Consider the following 12,761-nt stretch of genomic DNA (forward strand, 5'->3'; position numbering starts at 1 on the left):
ACGATTGAGGAAATCCGCTGTTTCTCTTCAATGTTCGAACGCTCAGAAAGGTGCAAAGTGGGGCGCCGGGTTAGTCAGAATTAAGGGGTAATTCACTTTTAAAAGGTCTATCAATTTTTTTTTTCGATATTGTCTTTATTAGGCTTTACACAATTTACAATTTATGACATTATGACTTAATCACTCTGTACATTGAAGCCGTTTTCACTGTCGCAGTTCCGGAAATGGTTGAAAAAAAAATAAATGGTGGAATCTCTGTTTAATTTTATGGAAGGTGTTTTATATTAAATTTTTTAGCAAATATCTCCCTAAAAAGCTAACAGCCCTTTTTATGTGGCGGTAGAAGTAATTTGTCTTCAACTTTTCATATTTTTTATTTTTATTAAAATTAAAGAGAAAAAAAATGTTTTATAAACTTTAACTACATATTTAGCAACATTTGTTAAGTATATCATACAAAATTCCGGTTTTTTCTTTTTTTTTTAAATAAAAAGACGATAACTTTTATCTTTAAAATATTTTCTTAATAGTGTTGTTCTGATTACGTATAAAATAAGTTTCATCTTTTTATTTAAAGTGAGGACAGTGAGTTTGGCAAGAGTCTAGACTCTTGTTACTTGTTAGCCGTAAATTCTGCAACGCACTAAATGACGTCACGAATTAGCGCGCCAGTAAACACCCGTTTAAAATATTTATTTCGCGCTCCAAACTTTAATACTTAATTATTGATTAGCAACCCCTTAGGGATATGTAATGTTTTCAATAAATGGTAATAGAAGGCTATGAATCAATTCCAGACATTTAAAAAATATGGGCAAGTTGCAAATGTCAATCAGAATAATGCACGCTTAACCATTGTCTGTTGAATGCCTGAAATATTAAAAGTATAATTTACTTATGAGAAAACTGAGGAAGACACCAAAATTTAATGAGATGTAAAAAGTTTATATATAGATACAAGTTTTTTTCGAATTTTTTTTAAGAATAAATAAAGTCTAAGGAGAAAAAAGGCTTTTGTGTAACACTAAAAAAAATGTGTGAGAAAATTTAAAAGGACATTACTTCTACCTTTAACTAAAAGCGACTGTATAACTTTTTAAGTGATGCCAAAATGGGAAAGTGTTAGATGAGACTCCATAACGTTCTGTATAATGTGTAGCAGTGCCGCCATTTTTAAAATTTTAATCAGTGATGTTAAAATTTGGAAAATAATGATATTTTCAGAGATCTCTGTAACACGCTACGCCAGATGGCAGTACCGTCGAAAATATTTAACAAAAGAATCATCAACAGTCACTATTTTTTACACTATTTCGTTGATGGTTTGTATAAAAAATAGACAAGCAAACACCGTTCAATTAGGTTATTTCAATGTATCTTAATTGTGAATTAGACGACCGATGTGTAGGTTTATGCAGCGTAATTATTTGACAAAGTGCCCTCGCCAAAAACCGGTAATTATCTAATTAAGCGAACAGGTGGAAATTCGCCAAGGCATAATCCAAAGCGTAACAATAAATTTGGATAAATAGTAACGTTAATAACCGCGGGCGTGTTTATGTACATCATTTTTAATATTAACATTTATGTAATAAACATTAACCTGGTTCTGCCCAAGTGTTGTTTCCTTTTAAAATAGTTTTGGCGTCGGTTCAAATTTGAAAGTTGTAAAACCGATTCGTCAAAACTGTACGGCAAAACTGTATTACTATTAACGCCTGTATTTTTGTTTTCTTTTCCAGAGATGCTCCAAACCAATTATGAAAGACCAGTCATTCCAAGTCGAGGGGGGCAAGCCGCACTGCGTCAAATGTTAATTCGCCCCACTCCCCTGGCTTCACGCACAACTTTATTATATTTGTTATTATTATATATTATATATTATTAATATTAGACCCATAAAATTATGATATTGTAATCCTTTATATTATATATGTGTATTATATATATATTATATTCAATATTTTTCTACACGCCATCCACTCACTAATTGTACGGTATTTTTTGGCTTCTGCGTAACTTTTACAAATAAAGGATTAACAGCACAAAACCACCAGAGTTTCCGTTAAAACGAAACGAAAAAGACCGTCTCCAGGAAGTAGACTTCAATTTTTTTGCGAGAACAGTGTCTGAGAGACGTTATGTTGAAATATTTTGGACAAGCATCTCTCGCAAGGAATTGCAACACCAAATGTTTTACTGTAAGGCCTTTTCACAAAAACGCATATTGCTGAAACGGACAGACTTAGAATTTTAAAACTAAAAAATATGCATTTAAAAAAATATATTCGCGTCGTAACTAGAAATAAAAAATTTTGACATTTAAAAAAAGGAGTTAAATTGATTTAAACTACTCTTTGTTTGTCTACTTGTTCGAGGGATAAAAGAAATGTTTTTTCAAAAGTGTCCAAATTGGTTCAAGGCATTGGACAAGTCAACTTTCGCCAATAAGTCATGAGACATGTTGCAATAAGAAACTAAAAAGTTTTTTTTTACAGAAATAGAAAATATTTAAATATGAAAAAGACATCAATTTCTCAATTTGAACTATTTTTTGTCGAACTTAAGTTTTGAGATATTTTTCAACATAGTAAGTTGTACGAAAATATAATATCTGCCAGTGCGATCTGAGAAAAAACTAAGTAAAAGGTTATTTTCAGAAAAAAATAATTTTCGCACATAAAAAAACGTTCGATTATTTCAAACATCGATTTTTAACTACATTTATTTTTGTCTCAATTCTTAGAAAATACGAAAAAAAAAACAAAAAGTGTTAAAATTGACCCGACCTGGACAATAAGTATCACAAGTCATGAGATTAGATGTGCAATAATTTAAGATTTAACTTTAAACACGGGAAATTGCGGAAAAATATTGCATGAGCCACTGAACTTTAGAAAAAAAAAAAGTATATGAAAGATTTCTGTAAAGAAATAAAAAATGTTCAAGTAAAAAAAGTGTTCAATTCAAAAATCGATTTAAATTCCCAAATGTGAAATTGACCAAACTTGGACAAACCAACTTTCGCAATAAATGTCATAAGTCGTGAGATTAGATGTTGCTATAAATTCAGAAAAAAATTTAGGTTGTAGAAAACTATGGCATATGTCAGGTTATTTAAAAAAAAATAATTTCATATAAAAAAAATGTTCCAAGTATTTCAAACATCGATTTTTAACTACATTTTGTCTAAATTCTTTAAAAAATACGAAAAAAAAACAAAAATTGTTGAAATTGGCCCAACCTGGGCAAAGTCAACTTTCGCAATAAGTGTCACAAATCATGAGATTAAAAATGTCCAATATTTCTGAAGAAAACTTTAAACAAGGGAAATTGCAGAAAAATATGGCAAGAGCCACTGAATTAAAAAAAAGTAAATGAACGATTTCTGTAAAGAACTAAAAATTGTTCATGTAAAAAAGGGCGTTCAATTTTTCAAAAACTGATTTTTACAATTTTTTGTCTAATTCCAAAACTTTTGCAATCTGTGTCGCAAGTTAAAAGATTAGATGTGGCAATAATTTCTGAAGTAATTTCAAACACGGGAAGCTGTGAAAAAATATGGGATATCACTAAATTGTACGAGAAAAATTTGAATGAAAAATTATTTTACAGAAATACAAATTGTTTGCATATAAAAAAGACTTTCGAGTATTTCAAACATCATTCTTAACTATTTTTTGCCTGTCCCCTCGGGGAATACGAAAAACCCGAAAATGGCTGAAATTGGGCAAGTAAACTTTCGCAATAATTGTCACAGGTCGTGAGATTAGATGTCACAGTAACTTTTGGGGTAATTTCGAACATTATTAGAATTGCACATGTCTAACAGATAGATCAGTAATTTCAGTAGTTTCATTTTACTTCGATCAAATAAATAACAAACGGGAAAAATCCCTAACAGGCTCGATTTGTAAGAAAAAAAAAATGTAGATGAAATATATGTATAAAACATTAAACCGAAGTCCGTCGGTATGCAACCATTCACGCATCGATGCTAAAATGAAAAAACTGACTCACCTCCGTAGATTTTTCGCCCTTGCACCCTGAGCCCACGACCTCCCCCTTACTCCTGCCTCCCTCCATCTGAACCATGGTGGTGATGTTGTCCTCGTCGACGGGCGTCGTCAGCGGGGTCCGCTTCAATATCATGGAGGATTTCTTAGCGAACAGCTTGCACTTGCTGGGCAGCGACTCCGGGGACTTCTTCTCTACCGGGGGCCTGTGGCGGTACGTCGCCGTCTTGTAGCGGGATTTCACGTTCGTCCTACGATAGTTTCGCACCATCATTAGAATAACGGAAAATTTACGCTTTAAAAATAAAGTGCGGCGGTTTGTTTTAGTAGGAGAACTACTAGCCAGCTGTAAATAGAAGAAGAAGAAGAAAATTGCTCAAACCACCTACCGCTTCTTGGCCCACAGCTCCATCATCTTCTTCCAGTGCTGGTCCTTCCTGAAGTTGCTGGCGGGGACGTTGTACATGGACAGTCTGGTCTCTAGGCTGCCCTTCCTGGATTTGTTGCTAGAAATTTTCGCATTCCCGGCCCGCTTGGCGCTGGCCTTCGGCGGGTCGGGCTTCTGCTTGCCGTCTGGGAGTTTGGCGCTGAAGCGCTCGTCGACCTTTTGCAAGGTCAGCTCGGCGTTGGCCTTGAACGTCTGCAAAATAACGACGAAATGTCCGTCCCAGACTCTACAGCGGGACAATCGACATTTTCTCTACTTACGTTAATGAAATCGTTGTCCACGTCGTCGGGGCGTCTGATGACTTTGGAATGGATGTGGCACAGTTGCACCGAGTGCGCCAACAGCATCTTCAGCCTGTCGGAGGAGCACAGGCCGGTGGAGGTGGGGAAGTGGCTGTGGTACGCCTGCAGGCCGTTCAGGATGATCTGGTACGAGGAGAGCAGCTTCTGGTTGAAGGTGGGGTTGCGCGGCGACATCTGGATCAGCTCCTCCAGCTGGAAAGCGTTAGAATCATGTTTTTTTCAAACTCCCGACGAGGCGGATTGCAAAAACCGTTAAGTATTACATTGACCGAGCAAGTGTTATACCTGACGGGCTAACGGATACAAATAGTTCCTTGAAAATCTATTTGAGAACTCCTTAACTCGTACAATCCTCCTAGACTCGTCCTCGTCTCCATCAGGAGGATTTGCGCCGCCTTCTAGTAAAGACCTGAAACATTCACCACCACCATAAAAGAATATACTAGAGCGTGTCCTACCTTACCTTATATCCGTTATGGTGTGGAGACTCTTTTCGATGAAAGTCCTGAACTTTTTCTCAAAAATCGAATCGGTGACGATATTCCTGTACGAGCACAGGGACGACGGGATCTTCTCGAAATCCCTTTCGGAATTCGAGACGGACGGTACTTTTAATTTGTCCGGGATAGACGACGAGTCCTCCTTTTCTTTCATTTCCCCAACCCCTGCGAATTTTTCCCCGCTGTCGTAGTAAGTTATAATATTGTCGTCGCGGTTCCGCGGCGTCACCTCGCAGCTGTCGCCCATCCCAAGGTCCAGCTTGTACGTGACGTTCTTTCCGGTTTGCGTCAAGTTCTTCCGGGCGTTTTGTATCTTGGCCTACAAAAAATTATAGGTACCGCCGACTAACACTAGTTCATCGCGATTCTCACCTTATTCTGCTCGTAAATGAAGTTGATCCGTTTCAGGTTCAAGCTCGCGTCGGAACTTTTCGAAGATACGCTGGTGCGTCGCGACGAGGCGACCGAGGCGTCGGTCTCCGAACAGAGCCGTTTGGGGTGCGAGGAAAATTTCTGGGGGGCCTTGATGTCGCCCTTCTCGTGATCGCCCGCGTCGCAATTCACGCAGAACTTGTTCCATATCTCGTCCTCGTTCTTCTTGTTGAATCCCAGCTTTTTGAGGTAGTTCAGTTCGTCCAAAACGGAACCCTAGAAGAAATTCGCCAGACAAAATTCAAGCCTACTTTTAAACTCAGATCGAAATGGAGTGTGCTGTGCGCGTCTTACGATTTCCGCTCAGCTGAATTTGCTGGTTTACATAAGATATGCTCTAGCTTTGGACGAATATGCTGTGCAGTGCGATTTCACATTCAAGCGCATCAATAAAATGAGAGCGTATTTATAAGCAATAATATTTGTAACATTTAAATCGAATATAGAAAGACACGATCCTGTAGTTAAAATTCATCACTTGTCGGTGAATTTTGGAGAAAAGTGACATTTTTGGGTAAAAACGCCCAAATAAGGGTCAAAACTAATTTTTTTCCTAAATTTTGTCCAAATATATCATTTTCGTAGTATTTTGAGGAGCAAAACATGAAGTCATTAGTACAATTTACCCACGTCCATATTTAAAAAAAAAATCATTATTTAAGTGAGAACTGACCAAAATATGAGTCAAAACTGATTTTTTTCTAAATTTTGTCCAAATATATATTTTTCGTAGTATTTTGAGGAACAGAACACATGCCATTAGTAAAATTTACTCATGTCCACGATATTTCTAAAAAAATCCATTATTTGACTGAAAACTGGCCTAAATATGAGTCAAACCTGACTTTTTCCTAAATTTTGTCCAAATATATCATTTTCGTAGTATTTTGAAGAGCAAAACATGAAGTCATTAGTAAAATTAACCCACATCCATATTTAAAAAAAAAAATTCATTATTTAAGTGTGAACTGGCTAAAATATGAGTCAAAACTGAATTTTTTCTAAATTTTGTCCAAATATATATTTTTCGTAGTATTTTGAGGAACAGAACACGTGCCATTAGTAAGATTTACTCATGTCCACGATATTTCTAAAAAAATCCATTATTTGAGTGAAAACTGGCCTAAATATGAGTCAAAACTGACTTTTTTCCTAAATTTTGTTCACATATATAATTTTCGTAGTATTTTGAGGAGCAAAACATGAAGTCATTAGTAAAATTTACCCACGTCCGTATTTAAAAAAAATTCATTATTTAAGTGAGAACTGGCCAAAATATGAGTCAAAACTGATTTTTTTCTAAATTTTGTCCAAATATATATTTTTCGTAGTATTTTGAGGAACAAAACACGTGCCATTAGTAAAATTTACTCATGTCCACGATATTTATAAAAAAAATCCATTATTTGAATGAAAACTGGCCTAAATATGAGTCAAAACTGACTTTTTTCCTAAATTTTGTCCAAATTTTAAAAATATTTTCGTAGTATTTTGAGGACCAAAACATGAAGTCATTAGTAAAATTTACTCATGTCCACGATATTTCTAAAATAATCCATTATTTGAGTGAAAACTGGCCTAATACGAGTCAAAACTGATTTTTTTCCTAAATTTTGTCCAAATATATCATTTTCGTAGTATTTCGAGGAGCAGAACACGTGCCATTAGTAAAATTTACTCATATCCACGATATTTCTAAAAAAATCCATTATTTGAGTGAAAACTGGCCTAAATATGAGTCAAGACTGATTTTTTCCTAAATTTTGTCCAAATATATAATTTTCGTAGTATTTTGGCACAACACGATGCCATTAGTAGAATTTACCCATGTCCTCGATATTTCTTAGAAAATTCACTATTTAATTGAAAACTGGCCAAAATATCAAAAAGGACAAAATTTAGGAAAAAATCAGTTTTGACTCATATTTAGGTCAGTTTTCACCCAAATAATGGATTTTCTGAGAAATATCTAGGTCATGGGTAAATTGAACTAACGATATGTTTGAACAAAATTTAGGGAAAAAATCAGTTTTGACCTATATTTGGGCGTTTTAACCCAGAAATTTCCGAATTCCTTCGGAAAGACATGTGGGTCTCTTCGTTTTGGACCTTTTTTTTGTGTGTGACCTAATGAAATAAAAAATGGCCTTAACGCAGTAGAAAATCGGTCATAATTTTTATACATATTTACATTTTTAGAAAATTACCTCAAATGTAACTATTTACGGAAAAAAAATGTATGCATGTTTTGATAGCATCAGTTAAAAATAATCAAAAACTCATTTTAGAATATTGTTTATATTCTACAGGACTTGTATGTAAAGGAAAATTATATTCTAAACATTTGTAAGCTTTAAAATCTATCAAATCATAATTAATTACATTTATAAAAAGTGTGGAACTAAAAATAGTAATAATAAATAACATAACTTACAAGACTTTGAACAAAAACCGTGGTCACAAAACAATAAATACGTTTTTATTTCTTAGGAAATAGATCTGGAATTCTTCAATGATTTATTAACATGAAGATTAATATTTAATTTTTAATAAAAAAAAATGACCAATTTTCTCGTCAATAACGACCATATAAGCTCTTTAAGGTAAAAGTACATGGTAGCTTCTATTCGGCATTTTTTTTTTTTTTTTGGAAAGCCTGATTAGTTATTTCAAAAACAATTTTCGCGGTGCAAGAAGTTGAACCAGGTTCAGCTTCTCTGCTTCTTTTATTGCCCCTCTCTTATTTTTGCGTCTTCGTCAACTTAAATTTAAAAAAATAACCGTTATGTGGCATGATATTGTCACAACTTGCAACAAAATTCAAAAAAATAATGCTACAGTAGAAAATAGTGTTTGATTCTCTTGTAAAACGGAAAATTTTGAACACATGCACTAACATTAACACATAATTGTTATTTGAGGGCATAGTAGAAAGCATGACTAATTTGTGTGTTATTTCTGCGCATAAACACAATTGGACAATAAAGAAAAACAAAAAGGAAGTAACTTCTAGAGGCTGCAATGTATTTTAACCTTTGAGTTTGAAATTTTAAAGATTTATATTCGTAGGTTTAGTTTGTAACCAACAATAAGTGCAGCAAATTTGAAAAACATGTTAATTACAAAAAAGTTATTGTAAATTATTAATTAAGAAATAAAAACAACTCAAAAGGTTCGTTAAAATTGTCTTCATGGAACAGTGTCATAAGAACATTATATTTTCCATATATTTTCTTAGGACCAGAATCACTCCTATATCTATTGCTCATATTTGAATATTTTCTCATATTATTTGTTTTAAACAGAAATTTAAAAGTTTCGTCGCCTATGCTATGCTACAGTTTTATTTTAGACGAAAAATACTATGTTACATGCAATTTACCAAGCAAAAGAAATCTTTAATCGTGATCTTTCTCTTTACACTTACCGGCCGAAGTCCACAAATTTTATTCATAATAGGGCACAAATGGTAGCGTCTTGAAAGTGGCACACAAGTCGATAATAATAATTGTATCAATAACAAAACTCAAATCATACAAAATAATTGACATAACTCTTCTAACCCTCAAATGCATTCATAGCAACCACTACTTTGTTGCTATTAAAGGGGTAGGAATGAGTGCCCGCGTCGCTAGGCAACCCCTTGTAGCCGTATACGTAGCCTGCTAGAAGGAAATCGACGAATGGAGCTAGGACGCGACAAAGAAGGACCAAGCGTATGCACGTGGCAAGCGCGGTGTCATTGAAGGAACCACCAATTGTTGACTATAACCTGACAGATGGTTTAAAAGCGATTTTAATTTATTCCTTATATTTTATTTTTTAAGTGCATTTCCTGTAGTTTTAACGTTAGTTTTAGTAACGATAATCTCAAGGTAAAGCGCAATCACATATCCCGCAGAGAGGTGACGAGTTTTATGTTGTCTTGCGTTACAGGAAATTCTTGTGACAATATCCAATAAAGTAGATTTAGGGTGATTCGATTACGATGAGACACATGGGAGTCCATTCCAGAAGGAACTCGTTAGCCGATAATAGGAAAGTGCCTTTGAATACGATCTTGCTACCGCCCCTTTCACCACCTCTTCCTGAAAATGGTGCACAACTCATAGGAAAAGTCATGGTATGTATTTGTTTCATTACTCTTATCTTGTACATATAAAACTAAACAAAAATCCGTGTATAGAAAAATGTACGATATTATTTTATCATCAAAAATAATGTAATTTGGGATGTTCTCTAAACAAACGCAGAAATGACGCGCTATTCAAATAATACATTATAATGCAGCTCTAACTTCATCCTACATTTTTTTTATTTTTTTTGCAACTTTAACTTGAAAATTATCACCAGTACATAATATATTCTATACACAGAGCTTAAATCGACATACTCGTCATTCTGAACCCTATTGTGTTAGGTTGTTGTAACATATCAGTAATTATGAAAAATTCACAGAAAATAAAATCGATAATTATCCCCCTATTAACGCCACTTTGAAAACCAGTCACGCATCACCGACAATTCCAACGGTTCGAAGGTCAACCGTAATTGTCGGGTTTCTGTATCCACATAAAAGCCTTTTACGCTCTTGTAACAGATGCCTTGCCTGTATCAGGTATTGTAATTCTTATGCAGCATCATTCGAATCAAAAAATTAAGGGATTTTTATAGGCAGGTAACTCTAAAACATATGAATTTGATCAGTTACTTAACACGGATATAACCTTTGTTACTCTTTTTGTATACCTACCCTACCCAAAGAAATTCGGTACCTATTTTTGCAATATACGTCTATGGGATGAGGGTTCTAGTTTCTAGTCCGTGCAAGTCAGGGCAGTACTTACAAATTTCATTAATTATAACTACATATATACAGGATGTTTGTAAATAAGTGCGAAATATTTTAAGGGGTGGTTGCCGAAGTTATTTTGTGAAAAAAAGTTCATATAAACGTAAGTCGAAATATGCTTTTTTTCCGAGATACAGTGTATAAATTTTTAATTTATTTTCATTAATTATTTCAAAGAGTTTTAAAGATATTGACTGGAAATTTGATGGTTGTATTCTATTTAGAAATATTACTAGATAATGTTTCAATAGAAACTAAAAATACACAACTTGCAATAAAATGTTTTTATTTTTTTCCTCAAAAACGGTGCATCTTAAAAAAAATCGAAGAGACCAATTTCATTTAGAATTGATGGCGGATTTCTAAAAAAAATATCAAAACTGGGAAGTCAGTGGCGTACCATTTTTTTATTAAAAAAGGTTGTAGCATTCTCGCACGAACGCCACTAGTGCAAGTAGAAATATTCGGATCACCCGAAAAAATGCACATTTATCCCTCCAAAGCGTTTTTCAAATTTCGAGTCAATGTCTTTAAAACTCTCAAATAACACGACATCAGGTTCAAGGCGATTTGAAGGTCAAATCAAGAAATGACCTCCAAAAAATCTGAAAAAATTCAAGCTTATGTATTCACTGCATGAACCCGAATCCGAAGTTTTTTTTACCCCTACGATACACCCTAGAGGTCATTCAAGGTCATTTCAAAGTCATTCATGAAGTATTTTGGATAGAAAAGTTAAATTCAGTCTGAAAAATCTGAAAAAATTCTCTGAATGTTTTTGAGGTCGATGAAATTGGACAAGTGTAATGCACCAAATCAGCTGTTAAATAACTTCATGAATTTATTCATCAAGTTCTTGACGAATTAGAGCATTTTCTAATTTTCGTCAATTTCTTCGTGAAGTTCGGAAGTACCAACCCAACAGATTTCCGCCCTCAGATCAGTAATGAGGTTATGTTATTGGAATATGTAAATAATTGTGTGGCGTCGTACTAGTTTTGCATTGTTTTTACTGATTTGTTACTTACAAACACTAATATTTATATAATATGTGTCAAAACGGTACCGCTGTTGTATCCCTACAATTATAAGTAGAAAGGTGACATTTTTGAAATTTATTTGCTTCTTTGATTCGTTGGTAGAACTGATTCATGCGTCAGAAAAATTGATAAAGTCTGTAGCAGTGTAAAACCACACTGTTTACCAATAAATTCGTGAATTAATTCATGAAGAACTTCGTCAATTTATTCTTCAATAAATTGTCAATGTAAAACAGCTATATTAACTGTTTTACATTGATAGAATAAATTTCTTTATGAAGCGACTTCATCAATTAATTGATCAATATAAATTGTCAATGTAAAACAGCTTTTAGAAGTAGTCAAAATTGTGGTTTGATTTATTCGTGATTTACACCCTACTGTTTTAGAATTCGAGTATAGTGTACACCATTGCATGTATACCAAGTTTTGAATTCGTATAAGAAGAGCATACAATTAATCTTTATAAAACAAGTTTATACAGGGTGTATTTAAATGGAGGGGCACAAATGATACCAGAGATTCCTTGGGTGAAAAAAAGTCGATTTAACCTAACATACCTATATCCCAAGTCGCATAATAAAAAAGATACAGGGTGTCAAAGTGAAAAATAAAAAATGGTTTTTCCTAAATAATTTCTATAATTTTAGTCAGAAATGTTTCAAATTTTCAACAGATAGGTTTTTTAATGATGGGAAAAATAATATGATCATGATTTTTGAGTGTTGAGTACGAGGCGCCCTCTGCAGGAAACGTTATGCATTGAATATGTAGGAACTTTTTTGCCAACCCCCGTATACAGCTTTCAGTAACAAAATATGAAATATTGGACTTTTTTGAACAAAAAAGATATACTTATTGAAAATGGCTAAAGCCAACCGTTGAGGAGATATTTTTAATTTCATAAATTAGTGTTACGGATTTATAACTCCACGAATTCCAAGGTTCGAGTTACTTAAATAAATAAAAAAATCGAGTAAGTAAATGTCATTTGATAATAGTCGTAAATTACAATTTTGAAGTATTAGTTTAAAGGGTTAACTGATTTTAGTCACTATTTACCTGCGTCCTAGATATTAAATAGTTTTGGAATTGAATAAAATAACAAATTATGTATACTAATGACGAGTATGTCGATATGTTGCAGGAAAATGGAAATTACTTCAAATAT

General features: G+C 33.7%; 2 protein-coding genes across 2 annotated transcripts in view; one reads left to right on the top strand and one right to left on the bottom strand.

Annotated features, from left to right (window-relative positions):
- The window catches only part of LOC108903404, a 50,164-nt gene extending 43,830 nt beyond the window's left edge, over positions 1-6,334 (bottom strand). Inside the window, exons 1-7 of the mRNA XM_018705569.1 lie at positions 6,329-6,334; positions 5,639-5,914; positions 5,230-5,585; positions 5,052-5,175; positions 4,725-4,958; positions 4,406-4,656; positions 4,021-4,267 (exon numbers count right to left, since the gene is read on the bottom strand). Coding sequence (XP_018561085.1) covers positions 4,021-4,267; positions 4,406-4,656; positions 4,725-4,958; positions 5,052-5,175; positions 5,230-5,585; positions 5,639-5,914; positions 6,329-6,334 — 1,494 coding nt within the window. The remainder of the gene's footprint in view (positions 1-4,020; positions 4,268-4,405; positions 4,657-4,724; positions 4,959-5,051; positions 5,176-5,229; positions 5,586-5,638; positions 5,915-6,328) is intronic.
- A 3,180-nt stretch (positions 6,335-9,514) lies between these two features.
- The window catches only part of LOC108903432, a 10,394-nt gene continuing 7,147 nt past the window's right edge, over positions 9,515-12,761 (top strand). The window contains exons 1-2 of the mRNA XM_018705605.2: positions 9,515-9,573; positions 9,635-9,821. Coding sequence (XP_018561121.1) covers positions 9,687-9,821 — 135 coding nt within the window. The 5' untranslated portion in view covers positions 9,515-9,573; positions 9,635-9,686. The remainder of the gene's footprint in view (positions 9,574-9,634; positions 9,822-12,761) is intronic.

Source organism: Anoplophora glabripennis, unplaced genomic scaffold (genome assembly GCF_000390285.2).
Source record: "Anoplophora glabripennis isolate ALB-LARVAE unplaced genomic scaffold, Agla_2.0 scaffold82, whole genome shotgun sequence".
In the NCBI taxonomy this organism is placed as follows: domain Eukaryota; kingdom Metazoa; phylum Arthropoda; class Insecta; order Coleoptera; family Cerambycidae; genus Anoplophora; species Anoplophora glabripennis.